Below are 22,920 nucleotides of genomic sequence, written 5' to 3'. Positions count from 1 at the left end.
GCCGCGGCTGGCATGCTGCAGCCGGCGCACCGCACTGATCCGAAGCCAGGAGCCAGGTGCTTCTCCTGCTCTCCCATGGGGTGCAGGGCCCAAGCACTTGGGCCATCCTCCACTGCACTCCCTGGCCACAGCAGAGAGCTGGCCTGGAAGAGGGGCAACCGGGGCAGAATCCGGTGCCCCGACTGGGACTAGAACCCGGTGTGCCAGCGCCACAAGGCGGAGGATTAGCCTAGTGAGCCGCGGCGCCGGCCCCAAGTCTTCCAACTATTAAGCTAGTTCTTTTTCCATTATCTTACAATATTATATGTGATATTATATGTATAATCATATATGTTTGAAGAAGTTGGTGAAGAGATAACATTTGGGAAGTCAAATTGTTGATAAGATGTTCATACTTTTTAAAACTATATTTGAATGTAATGATCTCTCATGTGTTTGAATAAAATAGTACTAACATTACTAAACAGTACTAAAATTACAGATAAAATTATCAAACGTTTTTATATATGACTTGCTTCAAATTTTTCCATCTATAGATCAGTTTAGAAATCCACTTTTGTTAGTGTTTTTCTAAGTAATTCCTTAGTCATCTGGAATTAAGTATGATATACATTAAAATTTACCTTGTCTTCTAAAATAACTCATCAACTGCTTAAATATTTGTTGAAATATACATATTCCAGATTATTAAAACTGGGGATTCCAAGATGGCAGAATAGGAAACAGAGTACTGCACCAGGGTAGGGATAAATAATAATAATTTTAAAAGTGTAGGAAGTACATTCTCAGGGGAGAGTAGGAGAGAAAACTGCAGTGGAAATTCTACGGAAGGAAGAGGAGCACAGTGAATCTGCGTGCAAGCTGTGGACATGCGGCATGAACACGGACACAACACATGACTCTGGCAGCTGAGAACTGCAGAAAGTGCCAGCTTTGGAGACTGGGGTGAGATCACATTGCAGCAATCCGTGCCACTGGTGATACAGCCAAAGGGATAGAGTAGTGTGAGTCCAGCCTGGAGCCCTAGGCGGGAGAGGGAACCTCCTGACCCAGTTAGAAAAAAAACGTGGGGAGTTTCTCTCACCCTATGGCCTCCAACAATGGCACCCGGCATCCAGCTGAGAGAGGATGGGCACCATTATGAGCATAAGCAGCAGCTGCAGAAGCCCTTGTGCCTACAGTAAGCAACTTGCTGAGACACAATGCCACCTTCTCATCAGGGCTGGCAGCAAGAAATCCGGTGCTACTGGCAGGGAGAAGGCAACATTAGGCCAGTGGTGCATGTATATGTGCGTGAGATTCTATCAGAGGGAAAATCCACATTCCCCACTGACTATGAGTTTGGCTGGGAGGACTCTCTATGGGCTGGTCATCCACGGAAGACTGTGAGGCAGCCCCAACCTCCCAATATACCACCGGCTCTGGGCTCAAAGATGTCTAGGTGGAGCACCCACAGGCATTGGCTCTAGGAATGTCTGCCTGTCTGTGGATCGGCTGGTGGGGTGGGGAGGATCCTCTGTACCCTGTAACTGTGGAAGCCTTCTGGACGGAGACTGGGAACTCTGTGAGTGCATGAGAGAGTAGCTGGGTCTCTAGGCAATCACTGTGCAGCTCCACACTCTTTGGGCGCCCTAGTTGCCTGGGGTGGATGATTGCAGCAAGATCCATGCTCCAATGAGGACTGCACAAATCCTCTGCACAGTTCATAAAGCGGCACGGATGAGTGTTGCACTCACTGGGGGCTAACACACGGACACTGATCATCTTGGAGGAGAGGAGGTGAGGGTATGATCACACCAACAGAATTGATCATACCTCCCCCCCTTTTTTTTTTTTTTTTTTTTTTTTTTACAGGCAGAGTGGACAGTGAGAGAGAGAGAGAGAGACAGAGAGAAAGGTCTTCCTTTTGCCGTTGGTTCACCCTCCAATGGCCACCACAGCCAGCGTGTTGCGCTGATCCGAAGGCAGGAGCCAGGTGCCTCTCCTGATCTCCCATGCGGGTGCAGGGCCCAAGCACTTGGGCCATCCTCCACTGCACTCCTGGGCCACAGCAGAGAGCTGGACTGGAAGAGGGGCAACCTGGACAGAATCTGGCGACTCAATCCAACTGGGACTAGAACCCGGTGTGCTGGCGGCGCCGGCCACCTCCCCTTCTCTTAACAAGAAGAGATCTACCATACCCAACTTGGGTGTCACCCAGCACAACTTTGCTGTCACCCTGGATACTTGCCCCACCATGGAGCACTGATCAGAGCTCCCTGGACATACCCAGCACACACCTCTGGGTATTCATTGGAAGTACAGATGCAGGCGCCGTGGCTTAACAGGCTAATCCTCCGCCTTGCGGCGCCGGCACACCGGGTTCTAGTCCCGGTTGGGGCGCCGCATTCTATCCCGGTTGCCCCTCTTCCAGGCCAGCTCTCTGCTATGGCCCGGGAAGGCAGTGGAGGATGGCCCAAGTGCTTGGGCCCTGCACCCCATGGGAGACCAGGAGAAGCACCTGGCTCCTGGCTTCGGATCAGTGCGGTGCGCCGGCCGCAGCGGCCATTGGTGGGTGAACCAACAGCAAATGAAGACCTTTCTCTCTGTCTCTCTCTCACTGTCCACTCTGCCTCTCAAAAAGAAAAGCAAAATAAAAAAAAAGAAAGTACAGATATTCCACTAAGCCAGAGAGGCACAGTTCAAAGACAAAAGCCATCAGAGGGAAAAACTAAAAAGTATCTCCCAAAAAATGCCTTAAGTAAACAGAAATTCAAGAAACAAGAATAAGAAAGACAACATGACCCCTCCCCCCAAGGAAACACAACAATACTTCAATATTAGAATGTTAAGAAGAAGAGATTAATGAAATGCCTGAAATGGAATTCAAAAGATTGAAACACAGGATTACTGAGAAGCAATGGGAAGCAAATCCACAAATTAAAGATAACCATACATGATATGAATGAAAATTTTTCTCATGAAATTGAGATTTGATAGAAATATCAAAAATTAAAAATTCAATGGATCAAATGAAAACTATGGTGGAAAGCCTTAACAACAGACTTAGTGAGGCAGAAGAAAGAATACCTGAACTAGAAGACAAATCTTTGGAAATATCTGAGTCAGACACCTCTCCCCCCACAAAAGAGAAGAAATTAGAAAAATAAAAAAAGTGTTGGAGATCTATGAGATATTATCAAATGACCCAACATTTGGGTCTTAAGACTTCCTGAAGGTGTGGAAAAAGAGAATGAATTAAAACGCATTTTCACTGAAATAATTACAGAAACTTCCCCAATTTGGAGAATGAAAGAGATATCCAAGTAAATAGGAAGCACATAGAACTTCTAATAGACATGACCAAAAAAAATCTTCACAACACATTGTAGTCAAACTTTCAACAGTAAACCATAAAGAAAAGATTCTAAAAAGTATATGAGAGAAACGCCAGATTACTTTCAGAGAATCCCTAATTAGACTCACAGCTTACTTCTCACCAGCAGCTCTACAGGCTAGGTGTAGAATGGTGATATATTTTCCAAGTTTTAAAAGAAAAAAACAGTCAAACCAGAATATTGCACCCTGCAAAGCTCTTGTTCATGAATGAAGGTGAAATAAAGACCTTCCATAACAAATAGAAATTGAAAGAATTTGTCACCACTCATCCAGCCTAACAAATATGCTTAAGGATGTGCTACACACACAAATACAGAAGCATGGTCATTACTATGAAAAAATGTGAATGCAGAAAATCTCCCTGTAAAAGTAAAAAGGAAATCTACAATAAACAATAGGTATATTTACGGAAAAATGGCAGTGCCAAGTTTTTACTTATCAATAGTTATGTTGAATGTAAATGGCCTCAACTCTCCAGTTAAAAGACAAACACTGGCTGAATGGATTAAAACACAGACCCATCTATTTGCTGCCTAGAAGAAACATACCTCACCACAAAGATACATGCAGACTAAAAGTTAAAGGATAGAAAAAGATATTCTATGCTAATGGAGAACAAAAAAGAATAAGTGTAGCCATCCTGATATCAGACAAAATAGATTTAACACAACAACTGTTAAAAGAGACAAAGAAGGGATCTATGTATTGATTAAGGGACCAGCACCGCAGTTCACTAGGCTAATCCTCTGCCTGCGGCACCAGCACCCCAGGTTCTAGTCCCACTTGGGGTGCCAGTTCTGTCCTGGTTGCTCCTCTTCCAGTCCAGCTCTCTGCTGTGGCCCAGGAAGACAGTGGAGGATGGCCCAAGTGCTTGGGCCCTGCACCTGCATAGGAGACCAGGAGTAAGCACCTGGCCCCTGGCTTTGGACTGGCGCAGAGCGCTGGCCGTGGTGGCCATTTGAGGGGTGAACCAAAGGAAGGATGACCTTTCTCTCTGTCTCTCTAACCCTGCCTGTCAAAAAAATAAAATAAAATAAAATAAAGGATCAATTCAACAGGAAGATGTGACTATAATAAATGTATATGTACCCAATTACAGAGTGCCTGGTATTTCAATTATTAAGTAAACTGAAAATAGATCTCTGTAAAAAAAATTTTTAACAGATTTATTTTTACTTATTTGAAAGTCAGAGTTACATAGAGAGAAAAGGAGAGGCAGAGAGAGAAAGAGAGAGGTCTTCCATCCGCTGGTTCACTCCCTAATTGGCTGTAACAGCCAGAGCTATGCTGATTTGAAGCCAGGAACCAGGAGCTTCTTCCAGCTTTCTTGCAGGGGCCCAACTTCCACTGCTCTCCCAGGCCTCAGCAATGAGCTGGATCAGAAGTGGAGCAGCTGGGATCAAACCAGCACCCATATAGGATGCTGGCACTGCAGGCGGTGGCTTTACCCACTATGCTGCAGCGCCAGCCCCTCTGTAAAAATTAAGAGTGAGAACAGGAGAGGGAAGAAGAAAAAGAGTTGGTGCGTGGGTGTGAGGAAGGGTAGGGTGGGAAGTATCACTATGTTCCTATATCTGTATATATTAAATAGATGAAATTTGTATACCTTAAATAAAATTTTTAAAAAAGGAAAGGTACATATTCTATTGCTAGGTAATGCTTCCATTGTGGGAAACTGATCTATATATACTAGGGCCTGCTTTTAGACTCTCTTTTCTGTTTCCATAATTGGTAACACACTGATACAATTTTTGCAGTTTTACAGTATATATTTTAGTATTTGGTCAGAAATATAAAACTTTAGCAAAGTTCTCAGAACACAAAAAGACTTCTTTTTATCATGAGTTCTAAAACCAGTTTTTCTTGCTATGAGCTGTCAGCCTGGGTTGCCCTTTTACTTTTGCCTATTCTACTCTTAGCTCTTATTTTTCATGTGTCCACTGAGTCTTATCACTTGGGGACCAACGTAGTGGTACAGCGGGTTAAGCCACTACTTGTGATGCTGGCTTCCCTTATGAGCACTGGTTCCAGTCCTGGTTGCTTCACTTCCAATCCAGCTCCCTGTTAGTACACCTGGGAAAGGAGCAGAAAACAACCCAAGTGCTTAGGCCCATGCTGCCCACCTGAGAGGTCTGATGGGAGTTCCTGGCTCCTGGTTTCTGCCTGGCCTACATCACAGCTACTACAGCCTTTTGGGGAGTGACAAAGCAGATGGAAGGTTTCTGTCTTTCCCTTTCTCTCTGATACTCTGCCTCTCAAATAATAAATCCTTTTTAAAAAAATATCTAACAATTATTCCTTATGCCTAGTTTTCAATTATCATGTATTTCAGTGACCAGTAACTAGGCATGTGGTACTTTGGAATGTTTCTGTACTTCAGTTTTGGTTCTGCCTTCCAGAGTACTTTATGTCTGCTGACTTGTAGATACTTATTTAATGCCTTCTATGTCGTTCCTTCTTTATTCCTCATTTTTTTGGCAAAACTTCCCTCATTCACTGAGAACTTCAAAATTACCACTGGTTCAGAAATAGGTATAAAACATATTAAAGAACTTTAAAAAGGTACAAAATTAAAAATCTTAGCTAGGTCTTTCATACATTTTTAGACAAGCCATAAAAACAACTATCAAATCTATCATATTTTACCAATTTCTTTTAAAAACTTTAGGTCCACATGGCTTAGTTGAATAATTTTAGAAACATGTTATCAAAAGTTCAATGCCAAAGGTTTGCTTATGATTACTGACAGAGTTACTGTATCTTGGCAAGATAACAGAGCCAACAGTTTTAAAGTTGCACAATTATACTTTGGATGGTGCACGTCCCTAAGTTCGTCCTCTGAGGCTTCCCAAAAATGTTTCATAGAATATTTGCTATGAAGTAATTCACACCAAATGAGAATTAAAAGATCTATTTTGAAGTGATAATCTGATCCAAAAATAAAAGAAAAACACATTTTTAAAAAAGGACACAGATAAAAAGTTCGTGCCAACAATGAGAACAACCTTACTAACAACTCAGAAAGGAACGTCTTCTGAGTTTGTTTATTTTTTCCAAATTCTATTTCATTGTTTGTACCATCTTTTGGACCAAATCCAAAGGATGTTAACATGCTGCTTTCAGCACAGAAAAGCAGTCTAACTCTGGCTAATGCTCACATACAATGATAGAGAAGCCAGGACCCTTACAATTTACTTACATTTTCAGAATCTTTGAATAACTTATACAAAGTATACTCTAAACTTTTGGTGTTGACTGTAAAAACTAACAAATTTTTTTTGGCCCACTTAAGATGGCAAGTGGTAAAATATTTGAATTAAAAAAAAAATTTAAAAACAATGATTTTTGAAATATAGGTTAAGCAATCCTAATCTTAAAACTCAAAATCCAAAGTGCCCTGAACTGAAACTTTCAGAGTGCCAACATGACACTTAAAAATTTTCAAAAGAAAAAAATTCATATTTGAGCATTTCAGATGTTTGGGTTAGAGATCAGATTAGGAATGTTTAACTAGTAAAGCTCAAGAAAATTATTCCAAAAACTAAAAACCTATGGTATGTGAAATATTTCTGGTCCCAAGCTTCTTTTCAGATAAGGGATACTAAACCAATACACAAGAACCCAGACCTATGGGGCCAGTACTGTGGAGTAGCAGGTAAAGCAGCTACCCGCAGTGCTGGCATCCCATATGGGCGCCAGTTCAAGTCCTGGCTGCACCACTTCTGATCCAGCTTTCTGCTTTGGCCTGGGAAAGCAGTGGAAGATGGCCCAAGTCCTTGGGCCCCTGTACCCATGCGGGAGACTTGGGAGAAGCTCCAGGCTCCTGTCTTTGGACTGGCACAGCTCTGGCTGTTGTGGTCAACTGGGGAGTGAACCAGTGGATGGAAGACCTCTCTCTCTCTCTCTCTCTCTCTCTCTCTTCCTCTTCCTCTCTCTCCATAAAACTCTGCCTTTCAAATAAATAAATAAATATTTAAAAAAAAAAAAACAGATCTTGGCTTCTAATATTATTCTCTACTCAAAGGAGACAAGGATCCTTGAAGAAATGGCTGACTCCAAGGTTGAGGAACAGAAGGCATAAGATAAGCCTATATCTATTTGTTGGGTCAGAAAAGGAGCCCTGTCAAAGAAGGAATACAAGCCTGGGAGGTGACCCAGGTCAAATACAGCACATTTTTTGAATTAAAATAATGAAAACAATGAAAGGGCAAGCACTGTGGCATAGTAGGTTAAGTGACTGTCTGCACAACTGGCATCTCATATGGGCAGTAGTTCAAGTCCTGGTTGCTCCACTTCCAATCCAGTTCCCTGTTAATGTGCTTGAGAAAGCATCAGATGATGGCCCAAGTCCTTGGGTCCCTGTCACCATGTACAAGACTCGGTTGGAGTTCTAGGCTCCTGGCTTCAGCCTGGTCCAGCCCTGGCCATTGTGGCCATTTGGGGAGTGAACCAGTTGATGGAGGATCTCTCTTTCTCCCTCTGCAACTCTTTCAAATAAATAAATATTTTAAAAATGAAAATAATTAAATTTTATGCTATGAAGGTAGGGGGAGGGACAGGGACTGGAATCCATGAGTCCATGTCTCAGATCAGGCAGAAAACAGGAGAAAACTCATGTTTATAAGTGCCAACTGCTGACTGGTAAAGGTAGATAGAGAGAATATGGTGTTGGAAAATAATGACTTTGTACCTATGATAATAAAAATTGGCATAAAAATCATCAGTACATGCTAAATCTAAGGGAGAATGACTGATGAGCAGTAGAATATGTCCAGAGTTTTAAAAGGTTCTCCTACAGACTGTTTATTAGTTGCACAGGAATAAAACAGTAACTACATAGAAGAGAAATCTCATGACTGACAAGGTTACCAAAATTATTAGCATTACTGAGGGGCAGAGAAACAGCCTGTACTTCTACAAGTATACTCTCAGAAGGACACCCTTACAAGAAACACAGTTAAAGAATATTTCAATTGAAGTTCAATCTGAATATGAAGACAGGAAACACCAGAAAATACAAAATAAGAAACATTCTATTAAAAATGGTGGTAGGTACACTATTAAAAATATTAATGTCATAAGACAAAGAAAGTTTGAGTATTACAAATAAAAAAAGCCAAAAGATAAATGAACTGTAAATGCAGTATATATTGTATACTGGATTCTACACTGGAAGAAAGAAAAGGCACAGGTGGCTACAAAGGCTATTACATATTAAGTCAAATGACAAACTGAAATATAGATAGTAAAATATTCAATGAATGCTAAATTTTCAAAGGTTGATAACTGTATCATATATGTGTTTTTTATGTTCTTTGAAATGTAACTAAACAATTTAGCGTCAAGGAAGACAAAACATGTAGCTTTCTCTCAAATGGTTCAAAAAAACTGTGTATGCACACTTTTGTTTATAAGAGAGGGAAGGAGAAAGAAGAAGGAGATGAAATAAGGTTAAGGTAAAGGTAAAGGGCAAGGGCAAGGGCAAGGCAAGGAGGAAAGGGAAAGAGAGACCTTACATAATAAATCCATTGAGCAGAATGACAACAAGGTTCATGTGAGTAAAGGATATATAGATACTGACACTATCCTTATAACTTTTTGGTAAGTTTGAAATTATTTCTAAATAAAATGTTTTAAAAATATCCAAGAATTTGCAGATCCATCTGCCATTATGCCTTAAGATGCTGACTTTCTGTCAATTTATCTAGGAAAGAAAGGCATAGGTAGTAAGAAGTGAGGAGGGAGAATCCAATTTAATCACAGAGAATTTCCTTAGACAATTCTAGGAACTTGTGAAGAAGTATTGTCATGAATATGGAAATAACATAACTATTACATTTTCCACTTTAACTTGGATTCTAAAGATCAATAAAAAGGTTACCTAAAAATTATTTAGCACTTGTGTGGGGGACTCTGTATCTGGAGAGGCCTAGAGGAACTTCCTGAGCCTGCCTCGAATTTGAAAACCTGTCTTTAAGTTTCAAATCCCTGGTAGGAAACACCGCAGCCCCAGGGCGCTTCTGCCTAAGGATCATTAAGGTGGTGTAATAGGAGTTGCTAAGACCTTCTGCATCACAACACCCCACCCCTTGCCCGCATCCGCTCATCCGCTCTGTACCATCCACTCTGTACCTCAGCTATATATACACCTCCCTTTTACAATAAAGTGAGACCCTGCTTCGACTGGGCTCCACACCACGCCTGATTGTCCCCCGGGTTTGGGGAAGGCTGAGGGGCGGGTGGCGCACTTCCCCTCCTAGGTCAAGGCAAGCTGCAAGCAGCCTGCCTAATTCTCCGGCGGTGGCGAGGAACAGTCACCGCACACTTGGGCTATAGAACTCTAACTTATTCACACTGAACTGACCAGAAGGGGAATTGGATCCACTATTTGTTGGCATTAAACACTATCCAGAGCAGAGGAGACCATTGGTATATTCACTTTCTGTCTTCACTGACAACATAACCTCTTTTTAAATTTTTTTTTTTAAGATTTATTTATTTCAGAGGTAGAGTTACAGACAGAGGGAAAGACACAGAGAAAGGTCTTCCATCCACTGGTTCACTTTCCAAATGTCTGCAAAGGCCAGAGCTGGGATGCTCTGAAGCCAAGAGCTTCTTGTGTCTCTGACATAGGTGCAGTGGCCTAAGCCCCTGGATCATCTACTGCTTTCACAGGACATTAGCAATGAGCTGGAACAGAAATGGAGCAGCCGGGACTTGAACAGCTGCCTATATGGGAGGCAGAGTTTTAAGCTACTATGCCACAGAGCCAACCCTGACAACATAACCTCTTCATTTCAAATAGAAGCAAGAGGCTGTACTGGTCTGACAGTCATTAAATATGTCAAATCAAATATTGACTAGTTTGATTTTACAATCAAAAGCCTTCAGTTTTGTTTATTTGTTTTGTTTTTTTGAGAGGCAGAGAAAAAGAGACACAGAGAGTTCTTGCCTACTGGTTTACTCACACATGCCTGCAATGGCTGGGACTCAGGCAGGCTGAAGCCAGGAGCCAGGAATTCAATCCACGTTTCCCATGTGGGTGGCAGGAACCAAATTATTTGAGCCATCACAGCTATTAGCTGGAAAGTTGAAGTCAGAGCCAGAGGTGATCATCCCAACTGGCAGCTTAACCACAGTTCCAAACACTAGTGCTAACCTTCAGATTTTAGTATGAATTCTCACAAAGATCTCTCAAAGAGGAGAGACTGCAGGTGATGTTGATAATGCACATTTTATGTAATCTTTTAATATTTCATGGTAAATTAATGAACTAACAAGTAAGCTGGTTTAATGAACTAGGATAATGTGAGTCTTCATCATGAAATATGATTTGGGTCTTCTTGTATTGAAAAATCAGATTTCTGCACCCAGAAACAACTCATAAGAAACTTACAAGCACCGGCGCATGGCTCACTTGGCTAATCCTCCACCTGCGGCGCCGGCACCCTGGGTTCTAGTCCCGGTTGGGGTGCCGGGTACCAGTCCCGGTTGCTCCTCTTCACAGCTCTCTGCTATGGCCTGGGAGGGCAGAGGAGGATGGCCCAAGTGCTTGGGTCCCTGCACCCGCATTGGGAGACCAGGAGGAAGTACCCGGCTTCAGATCAGCACAGCACCAGCAGTAGTGGCCATTTGGGGAGTGAACCAATGGAAGGAACTTTTCTCTCTTTCTCTCTCTCTCACTGTCTATAAGTCTCTCTCACACTGTCTAACTCTGCCTGGCAAAAAAATAAAAGAAAAAATAAACTTATAAGCATGAATTGGCACCGTGAGACAATGTACACACAGGTTGAGTATTCCAGATGCCTAAGATAAAGGTCACACTGTCTGATAACCAGCACATACTGACAAGTGGTAAAAGGTATAGTCTGTGGTTTCTATGAGAATAGGCCCAAGATGGGTTCGTCCTAGTACCTAGAATAGGTTTCCTGCCCATCCCCCATCCCTGAAATTCCCTAAACTGCTGATATTGTCATGAATCCTTTCTGCTTTAATTAGAGAAAGTAGACCCAGTTGTCAGAAACTAAGAACCTCAACCAATACTCTAAAAGAGCATTTTAAATGTTTATACTTCTAACCTATGAATTATGGCCTGATCATATTGATAACACCACCACTATTAAGAATAAGTTAACATTTACTTAGGCACTTAAATGATATATCAAGCATTGTGATACATGATTTAGATATTCTGATTAAGTGTTTTAAGTTTGTTGAACAACCAACACCTGGGAGGACTGGCTGGAAAATCACAGGTTTACCAACAGAGGAAACCATTTTATTAATAAACCAATTCATGGAGAACATATTCTTACAAACATTCACATTATGATCAATATTTTAAAAGACACTTAAACCTGGAAATTAGTTTTACCTTGTTGCTCTCCTTCAAACGTTAAACAGAAACATAAGAAGTAGTTCATGATTTTTAAAGTAGCCTATAAAGTTAAAACTTGAAGTTTCAACAAAAATAAACACGACATTAAAATATTCCTAAATATTGACCTTGTGATTGTACTTTTGAAAGAAAAGTTTTTTGTACCTGGAGATTGATCTCTGCCTCATAGAAAGTTAGGCATGAGCAGTAATGTCGATCTGAGTCAATATCTGTCAGGACCACCACGAAGAATGTTGGCTGCTTCCTCTCTCTGGACAGCTGCCATCCACCAGGCTGACAAAACTACATGAGAGAAATAAAGTTGTCACTCATTAAAAAGTATAATGAAAATATACCAAACATTAATCTATGAGAAATGTTACATATTCACCCATTTAATAAGATTACTACAGGATGTGGCATGTCATATTAACCAACATAAAAAAATTCATGCACAGATTCATAATGTAGGATATGTCTTATGAAGATATAAGTGCCATTCTGAGACATCATCTCTGAAACCTAGGTTGGCACGTGTAGGAACACAGCAACAAAATGAAAGACTTCTCCCAATCATCAGTACAAATCATGAAATAAAGTCAATTGCAGGTAAAGTGAAAATTACCTGGTAGAAAAGAGAAAAATATAACAACTGCCTCATAATCTAGAGAGTCTGCAATCCAGTACAATTAAAGATATATCTTATTCACCAAGATGATTAAACTCTGGGCTATAAAACACACTTTAACAAATTTAGAAAAATAGATATCATACTGCTCTCAAGTCACAAAGAAACTAGAAATCAGTAATAGAGAGGAAGGTAGAAAATCCCAAAACACTTGGAATTTAAACAACACAATTTTAAAGAACACAAGGGTCAAATATGAAATCTCAAGAGAAATTCAAAACATATTTTCAACCAAATGAAAATGAAAACACAGCTTAATAAAAATGTTTGGAATCTAGTGCAAGCATTGCTTACTAGGAAATTTATAACACTGACTGTATATATTAGACAGAAGAAAGATCTAAAATCAGTAGTCTCAGCTTTTACTTTAGGAAACTAGAAATGGAAGAACAAATTACATCCAAAGTAAACCGAAGAAAAGAAATAATTAAATTTTGGACAGAAATTAATGACACTAAAAACAGGAAATCAACCAAGAAAATAATGAAGCCAAAATCTGATTCTTTGATAACCTAGATGAAAATGGATTTGTTAAAAGACACAACCAGCCAAAACTCATATAAAATACAGACATCCTGAATAGACTCATATTATTGTAATATCTGAATTAATAAAACAGAAAGTACTAGGCTCAGATGCACTGATGGATTCTATCAAACATTTAAGGAAGAAATTATATTAATTCTCTACAATTCTTTTTCAGAAGATACAAGAAAGACTTTCTAACTCATTCAGAAGGTCAGAAACACTTCAATACCAAAACCAGACAAAGACATTACAAGAAAAGAAAACTAAAGATCAATATTGCGCATGAACATAAAAGCAAAAATCTTCAATAATATTAGAATATTAATTTCAATATTAAACAAAAAGAACATCCCAACAAAATGGAACTTACACTAGGCATACAAAGCTAGTTCAGCATTCAAAAATCAATTACAGCCATCCATCACTTTCATAGGCTAAAGAACAGTTACACGATCACATCATTAGATGCAGGAAAAGCATTTGATAGAACACAACACCCACTCACGATCAAAACTCTAAGCAAGAGCCCCAAGGGCTAGGAAAGAGGCAGAGGCCACAGCTTAACGGAAACCCTTGCCTCTATCCTTTTGTGTTTGTGTAAGATAAAAGAAATAATCCTTCCCTATTGCCCAGATAGTCCTGAACAGTGAGGAGACAGATGAAAAGCACAGACCATAGTCATGAAACACATTAACAAGGAATTTAGTGCTATGGCCTGTGGCCCTCCAGCACAATATACTATAGGTCCACTTAGGGATACTATGTTTGACTGGCAAACCACTATGTGGGACCTGATGACAGTTCATTAATATTAAGATGGTATATTAGATTATCCCTTCAAACCACCCAGGGTTGCATTTACAACAATTTATCATGGAAATACCAACAACAATAGCGGCATTTGTTTGATATATTAAGATTAGTGGTAGCCGGCGCTGCGGCTCAATAGGCTAATCCTCCGCCTTGCAGTGCCAGCACACTGGGTTCTAGTCCCGGTTGGGGTGCCGGATTCTGTCCCGGTTGCCCCTCTTTCAGGCCAGCTTTCTGCTATGGTCCGGGAGTGCAGTGGAGGATGGCCGAAATGCTTGGGCCCTGCACCCCATGGGAGACCAGGAGAAGCACCTGGCTCCTGGCTTCAGATCAGCATTGTGCGCCGGCCGCAGCACGCTGGCCGCGGCAGCCATTGGAGGGTGAACCAACGGCAAAAGGAAGACCTTTCTCTCTGTCTCTCTCTCTCACTGTCCACTCTGCCTGTCAAAAATAAAAAAATTAAAAAAAATAAAAATAAAAAGATTAGTGGTCTCCTGCTTGAACAAATGTTTCTGAAGTTCTTTCATCTGTTTGCTCACTGCTGTCTGATTCCAATCTAGATGACTCCCTAGTGTTAGAGATTTCATATATCTATAAAATAAAGAAAATTACAACAAAGTAGCTTATCACTGGAACCAAAAGAATGCCATAGGATACTACCTTAAAGTCAGAATAACCCATTACAGTTGAAATAGATTTTTTTAAAGATTTATTTTTATTTATTTGAAAGACAGAGTTACAGAGAGAGGGAGAAACAGAGAGAGAGAGGTCTTCCATCTGCCGGTTCATTCCCCAAATGGCTGCAACGGCCAGAGCTGAGCCGATCCGAAGCCAGGAGCCGGGAGCTTCTTCCAGGTCTCCTACATGGGTGTAGGGGCCCAAGGACTTGGGCCATCTTCTACTGCTTTCCCAGGCCATAGCAGAGAGCTGGATCAGAAGAGGAGCAGCCAGGACTAGAACCGGTGCCCATATGAGATGCCAGCACTTCAGGATAGGGCTTTAACCCATTGAGCCACAGTACTGACCCCAGTTGAAATAGATTTTAAACTGTTGATCCTATTTTGATTTATCTAGCTGCTCTCTTATCAGACCTCATCATCTTAAATTTTATTTTTTAATTTCTTCCTTCCATTCATCCACATAATCATCTGAGAAGACTTAAGTTCTTCCATTTTTGGATAATAACTGCTTTTAGAAACTGTAAAATAGTTACAAAGTAAAAATTTCCCAGGATCCAGAATTAAAAAAAAAAAAAAAAAAGTAACACATGTATTCTGTGGCCAGTGTCTTCACCCTAACTTGGTTGTGAGATTAGGACCATTCCTCACACTCAGAAGTCATCTGAAGAGAAGGAGGACGGACGCTCAGCTGCTACATCAAAGGAAGCAGTATTACCACAGCAGAACCACTACTGTTTATGTCTTTTATTGAAGGTTACATAATGTCATAATCTTAGGACTGGAGAGCTGGTACTGAATTTATACCTTCAGCAAAAAAGAAGATGCGGTGTAAGCTGTAAGACAGTATAGAGCTTTTAGTCAATCTCCAATGAAATTTTAAATATAGCACTAAATAAACGATGCAAGTTATCAACGGATTTGTGCTTTCTACCAGTATTTGATTTTTCTTCAGTAAAGCTGCATAAGTCAGTAAGTTTACTGTTGGACTGAACAACATGGGAAACAACCTTTTGTAAATGCTGTATACACTGTGGGGATTTACCTGACTGTTCAACCTAAAATGATGATGTAAAGCTTAACAGTGACTACTGTATCACGTTCAGCTGAAGTGCACAGGATGTTACTGGTAACACATGGCTTTACCTGATTTATGTAGAACTAATAAGATAGTCAGTGTAGATTTAATATGCTGCACATGATTACTGGCAGTGCTGGACTTGGGAGCCAGCTATTTTGACATGTGTACATGGAGTTCAGGAAACTTATTTTTCAGGTACAGGCCCTATCTAAAATTTCTCTTTATCTGTACACTTGACAGCTGATAAAAACTAAACTAGGAGTAACAATGAGCCAAAATTTACAAAAATATACTATTGTTTTGGTGTGGGAGTTGCCATGAGTTAACTACATGGCATGCTGAATGTACACTGAAATGGGTTTACTCTGAATTTACAGTAACAAAAATTTAAATTCAACAAATATCACTTTGTGGGACAAAACATGAGTGAACAAAACTCCCATCTCAGGAGGGGCCTACATTGTAGTGTAGTGAGTAAAGCTGCTGCCTGTGACACCAATGTCCTATATGGGCGCCTGTTCAAGATCTGGCTGTTCACTTCCGATCCAGCTCCTTGTTAATGTGCCTGGGAAAGCAGAGAGGATAGCCCAAGTGCTTAGACCCCTACACCCACTTGGAAGACCCAGAGGAAGCTCCTGACTCCTGGCTTTGGCCTGGCAAAACCCCAACATTTGTGACCAGTTGGAGAGTGAACCAGCAGATGGAAGACATATCTAGTGCTCTCTCTTCCTCTATCTGTGTAACTCTGACTTTTGAATAAACAAACAAATCATTAAAAACAATACATATCAGGAAGTTAGAAATAGAGGGCAACTAGCTAATATCATACTTAATGATGAGAAACTCAAAGTTTTCTCACTCAGATCATTGATAATGTAAGCATGTCCTCTTTTTCTTAAATATTTAATTAATTTATTTGAAAGGTAGAGTTAAAGACAGAGAGGGAGAGACAGTCAGAAAGGTCTTCCATACTCTGGTTCACTCCCCAAATGGCTGCATTAGTTGGAGCTGTGCTGATCTAAAGCCAGAAGCCTCCTCCGGGTCTCTGATGCAGGTGCAAGGGCCCAGGCACTGGGCCATCTTCTACTGCTTTCCCAGGCCATAGTAGAGTATTGGAACGGATGAGGAACAGCCAGGACACGAACCTGTGACCATATGTGCTGCCAACACCACAGGCAGAGGCATAGCCTACTATGCCAGTGCCTGCCCCAGCATATCCTCTTTTTACCAATACTTCTCAACACAGTACTAGGAGTCCCCAACTAATAAAAAAGGAAAAATGTCACATATATTGGTAAGACAGAAATCAGACTTTTTATTCACAGAAGATATAACTGTGTACCAAAAAAAAAAAAAAATCAAAGAAAAGACAACAACAATAATAAAATAATAACAACTCTTCTGGAACTAATACGAGGGTACTTCAAGGGGCCGGTGTTACGGAGGGGCTGGTGCTATGATGTAGTAGGCTAAGCCTCACCTGCGGCACTGGCATTCCATGGGAACTGGTCTGTGTCCCGGCTGCTCCTCTTTCCATCCAGTTCTCTGATTATAAGGTTTATAAGGAACGGCAAAAGAACTGGGCTCACCAATACAATATTGAAGGAGAGCAAAGCTGGAAGACTGACACCACCACAATGTGGTATTGGTGAAAGAATAGGTAAATAAATGAATGGAACAGAAAAGATAGCCCAAAAAGACACCACATAAACACAGTCAATGGATCACTGACAAAAGAGCAAAGAAAAGGGTCAGCAAAGGGTCAGCATTGTGGTGTAGCAGGTAAGGCTACTGCCTGTGATGCCAGCATCCCATATGGGTGCCAGTTAGAGTCCCGGCTGCTGCTGCTTCTTTTTTTTTTTTTTTTTTTTGACAGGCAGAGTGGACAGTGAGAAAGAGAGACAGAAAGGTCTTCCTTTACTGTTGGTTCACCCTCCAATGGCCCCTGTGGCCAGTGCACCGAGCTGATCTGAAGCCAGGTCCCAGGTGCTTCTCCTGGTCTCCCATGCAGGTGCAGGGCCCAAGCACTTGGGCCATCCTCCACTGCACTCCCGGGCCATAGCAGAGACCTGGACTGGAAGAGGGGCAACCAGGACAGAACCTGGCACCCCGACCGGGACTAGAACCCGGTGTGCTGGCGCTGCAGGCGGAGAATTAGCCTATTGAGCCGCGGCGCCGGCTCCGCCTGCTTCATTTTCAATCCAGCTCCCCTGCTAATGTACTTGGGAAAGCAGGGGAAGATGACTCAAGTCCTTGGGCCCCTGCACCTATATATGAGAGACCAGGAAGAAGCTCCTGGCTCCTGGCTTCAGCATGGCCCAGCCCTAGGCATTGTGGTCATTTGCAAATCTTAAAAAAACTGAACATACATATGTTAAAATATGTGTGTGTTTAGGGCAGACATCCCAGCGTAGCAGATTAAGCCATTGCTTGCAACACCAGAATCTAATTTCAGAGTGCCAGTTGTAGTCCCAGCTACTCTGTTTCCCATGCAACTTTCCATCTAATGTGCTTGAAAGACAGTGGAAGATGGCCCAAGTAGTCGGACCCTGCCACTCACATGGGAGACCAGAACAGAGTTCCTGGTTCCTGCCTTCAGTCTGGCCCAGCCCTGGCCATCGCAGCAATTTGGGAAGTGAATCAGCCAATGGAATATATTTCTCTCTCTCTCTGCCTTTCAAATAAATAAGCATTTTTAAAGAAAATAAACACAAATTTTATATTCTTCACAAAAATGGACTCAAAATAGATAATGTTCTTAAATGTAAGTTGCAAAACTATAAAATTCCTTAAAAATAAAATATGAGAAAACCTAGATGACCCTGGGTTTGGGAATGACTTTTTAAACATAACACCAAAGGCATGATCCATGAAAGAAGTCAGTCAGAAACTGAACTTGATTAAAATTACAAACTTCTATTCTATGAAAGACATTGTCAAGAAAACAGAAAGACATGCCACAGACCAGAAAAAAAAATCTTTGAAAGATACATCTGACAAAGAAGAGTGACACAAAGAACTGCTAGAAACACGTCAAAAGGGGCCAGTGCTGTGGTACAGCAGGCTAAGCCTCTGCCCATGGTGCAGGCTTGCCATATGGGGCACCAGTTCGTGACCCAGCTGCTCTTCTTCCCATACAGCTCTCTGGTTATGGCCTGGGAAGGCAGTGAAGGATGGCCCAAGTGCTTGGGCTTTTGCTCCCGTGTGTGAGACCTGAAGAAAGCTCCTGGCTTTGTATCAGCCCAGCTCCAGCTGTTGTGCCCATTTAGGGGGGTAAACGGCAGATGGAAGACCTTTCCCCCTGTCTCTCCCCATCTCTGTAACTCTACCTCTCAAATAAATAAATAAAATCTCTAAAAAAAAAAAAAAGCATCAAAACGAACAACCTGTCTAAAAGGAGGTAATAAATCTTATACCTTACTAAAGAGGATATACAGATAGAAAATCAGTATAAGGGGCTGGTGCTGTGGCATAGCAGGTAAAGTCGCCGCCTGCAGTGCCAGCATCGCATACGGGTGCCAGTTCGAGTCCCGGCTGCTCCACTTTCAATCTAGCTCTCTGCTATGGCCTGGGAAAGCAGTAGAAGATGGCCCAAGTGCTTGGAGGCCTGCACCCATGTGAGAGACCCAGAAGAAGCTCCTGGCTCCGGATCAGTACAGATCCCACTGTTGCAGGCAACTGGGGAGTAAACTAACGGATGGAAGACCTCTCTCTTTCTGACTCTCCTTCTCACTCTGTGTAACTCTGACTTCCAAGTAAATAAACGTACCAATACCATCTCACTAGTCCAAGTGATCAATTTCAGTTCACAATTGATGACTCTCATAGGTCTAAGAGTCAAAGGGATCACACAAACAAGACTAGTGTCTGCTAATACTAACTGAGAGAATCAAAAAGGGAGAGAATGATCCAACATGGGAAACAGGATACACAGCAGACTCATAGAATGGCAGATGTCCTAAGCAGCACTCTGGCCTCAGAATCAGCCCTTAAGGCATTCGGATCTGGCTGAAGAGCCCATGAGAGTATTTTAGGCATGGAAAGCCAAGACACTCTGGCAAAAAAAAAAAAGACCTAAATGAAAAGTCTCTGCAAGTGAGATCCTAGTGGAAAGAACGGGGCCATCAAAGAAGGAGGTACCTTTCTCTGAAGGGAGGAGAGAACTTCCACTTTGACTACGACCCTGTCGGAATAAGATCGAAGTCGGCAAACTCTAAAGGCTTCCATAGCCTTGGCAACTCATGACTAGAGTCTAGGGAGATTACTGACGCCATAAACAAGAGTGTCAAATTGTTAAGTCAACAACAGGAGTCACTGTGTACTTACATCTCATGTGGGATCTGTCCTTAATGTGTTGTCCAATGTGAAATAATGCTATAACTAGTACTGAAACAATATTTTACACTTTGTGTTTCTGTGTGGGTGCAAACTGATGCAATCTTTACCTAATATATACTAAATCGATCTTCTGTATATAAAGATAATTGAAAATGAATCTTGATGTGAATGGAATGGGAGAGGGAGCAGGAGATGGGAGGAGCGCAAGTGGGAGGGAAATTATGGGGGGGAAAGCCACTGTAATCCATAAACTGTACTTTGGAAATTTATATTTACTAAATAAAAGTTAAAAAATAAATAATAAATAAAAATCAATTACTTTGGCGCCACAGCTCACTGGGCTAATCCTCCACCTGCGGTGTAGGCACACCGGGTTCTAGTCAAGGTCGGGGCGCTGGATTCTGTCCTGGTTGCCCCTCTTCCAGGCCAGCTCTCTGCTGTGGCCCAGGAGTGCAATGGAGGATGGCCCAAGTGCTTGGGCCCTGTACCCCATGGGAGACCAGGGGAAGCATCTGGCTCCTGGCTTTGGATCAGTGCAGTGCACCGGCTGCAGCGCGGCGGCCGCGGCGGCCATTGGAGGGTGAACCAACAGTAAAGGAAGACCTTACTCTCTGTCTATCTCTCACTGTCTACTCTGCCTGTCAAAAATAAAATAAAATAAAATAAAATAAAAATCAATTACTTTATATTATACACTTAAAATATCATTAGGATCATACTTTATAAGAAATTTTGAATTCTACATTCACAAATAAGATACAGGAAGTTTTAAAAAGTTGATACAAAATGCATGTTATGAGTAAATTATGCATGGATTTTAAAATGTTTTTATCAAAATTTGTATATTTTAATTCCATTTCCACAAACTTTTTCAACTATCCTTGTATATGACCTTACAAATGTTCAGAAAATAAACAACTTAATACTTTGCAAAATTTAGCATACAAAGTTGTTTTGTTTTTTTTTTTACAATGGTTGAAAGAGTCTATGTTTCAGATTCACTGTATCATAAATTAAAACAGCAACAGAAACTTGGTTTCAGGATGGGATTCCACTATTTAATGAAAAGTACTCCACATCGCATTTAGATTTGAAAAGCATAGTGCTAGCTGGTTGAATTACTTTAATTCTTAACTAAAAGTGTGTTGAGGAAGTAATAAACAATGAGGGAGGGAGTGGATGCTGTAATTCTTGAACCTGGGCTTGAGTCACATTTCTGACAGGAATGTGACAGAATGTTTAGACAGCTGGAAACAGAGTAGTCACTAAAAGACAGTAAGCAGAATGATAAGCATTAGACAAACAGGATAAAATCTGGATTTTGTTCTCCCCAGTGTCTTTTTGGGAAAACAGGAAAAAAATGCTATCACAGGTGCAAAAACCTAAAATGCTTAGAAATGACCATCATAACTAATAGACCTATTTTTTCCCTCCTTTCTTCACATCATTGAGAAAACATACGTATTTGGGGTGACATTATTAATGAACATAACACATTCCTTTAAGGAATGAACCAACAGATATAAGATTTCCCCCTCTGTCTTTCCTTTTTCTCCCTATCGCTATGCATTTCAAATAAATAAATCTTTTTTTAAATGCAGCTTAATTTAGATAGCCTACCTACATGGCTTTTGGTAAAAATTCACAGTAAGATATTTCATTAAACTATCCATCGTTACATTGTCTTCATCATCAGTATAATACAACTTATATTATGTGTGTTTTAATATAATTGCCTAGTTAACCCAAGCAAATTGACAAAAACTGTTTAAATTAATAAGGGTTTACCTTGGTTAGGAAGACAGGTTCAGAATATATAAAAATCAGTAGCTTCCTTTGATATCATCAAAAAGCAATCGGAAAAGAGACCTTTTTTTTTTTTTTTTTTTTTGTTTAACACGTTCTCAAAAACATAAGATGAGCCCACCTAACCTCCTAAGTTTTTCTTTTTTTTTAAGATTTATTTTATTTATTATTTGAAAGTCAGAGTTACACAGAGAGAGGAGAGGCAGACAGAGAGAGAGGTCTTCCATCTGATGGTTCACTCCCCAATTGGCCGCAATGGCTGGAGCTGCACCAATCTGAAGCCAGGAGCCAGGAGCTTCTTCTGGGTCTCCCACGTGGGTGCAGGGGCCCAAGGACTTGGGCTATCTTCAACTGCTTTCCCAAGCCATAGCAGAGAGCTGGGTCGGAAGTGGAGCAGCCGGGTCTTGAACCGGCGCCCATATGGGATGCTGGCACTTCAGGCCAGGGCATTAACCAGCAGAGCCACAGTGCCGGCCCTCCTCCTAAGTTTTTAATATTCTGGTATATTAGTCTACATATAAGGAGATATTTTTCCTTTCTCTCTCTCTCTCTCTTTTTTTTTTTTTTTTTGATGTGGTTGGTTTTTTTATTTTTAATTTGAGAGACAGAAATAGAGAGACACACACACACAAACAACTCCCACCCCCACCCCTGCAATCTGTTGGTTCACTTTTCAAATGAGCACACATACCCCTAGCTGAAGCCAAAGCTGGGCTGCAGGAACACATCCAGGCCCAGGCTCTCCTGTGGGCACTGGGAACACACTGAGTTTAGCATCATCACTGCTTCCCAGAGTCTGCGCTGGCAGGAAGCTGGAGCTGGAAGCCAGAGTCAGACACTGAACCCAGATACTCAAAGTGGGCCAAGTCTCAACTGACACAGTAACTGCAAGGCTAAACGCCTGCCCCCATATACGTTATAAACATAAAATTTTCAAGAAGCAAACTCCAAACATAAAAATGAAATTATTGGAATAAGTTCTTCAAAATTTTTTAAAAATTAATTTATTTGTTTATGGCGTCAGTAATCTCCCTAGGCTCTAGCCATGAGTTGCCGAGGCTATGGAAGCCTTTAAGGTTCGCTGACTTCGATCCTATTCCAACAAGGCCATGGTCAAAGTGGAAGTTCTCTCCTCCCTTCAGAGAAAGGTACCTCCTACTTTGATGGCCCCGTTCTTTCCACTGGGATCACACTCGCTGAGATCCTTCATTTAGGTCTTCTTCTTCTTCTTCATCTT

The 22,920-nt window shown here is 41.2% G+C and overlaps 1 protein-coding gene across 4 annotated transcripts in view; it reads right to left on the bottom strand.

Moving 5' to 3' along the window:
• The window catches only part of SBF2 (SET binding factor 2), a 544,097-nt gene that overhangs the window by 307,647 nt on the left and 213,530 nt on the right, over positions 1 to 22,920 (bottom strand). For all 4 annotated transcript variants that reach the window (XM_062196513.1, XM_062196514.1, XM_062196516.1 and 1 more), the window contains one exon: positions 11,921 to 12,058. In XM_062196513.1, coding sequence (XP_062052497.1) covers positions 11,921 to 12,058 — 138 coding nt within the window. The remainder of the gene's footprint in view (positions 1 to 11,920; positions 12,059 to 22,920) is intronic.

The sequence above is a fragment of the Lepus europaeus genome, chromosome 7 (genome assembly GCF_033115175.1).
Source record: "Lepus europaeus isolate LE1 chromosome 7, mLepTim1.pri, whole genome shotgun sequence".
In the NCBI taxonomy this organism is placed as follows: Eukaryota; Metazoa; Chordata; class Mammalia; order Lagomorpha; family Leporidae; genus Lepus; species Lepus europaeus.
The sequence above is the reverse complement of the archived record's forward strand: the minus strand, read 5'-3'. Positions and strand labels throughout refer to the sequence as shown.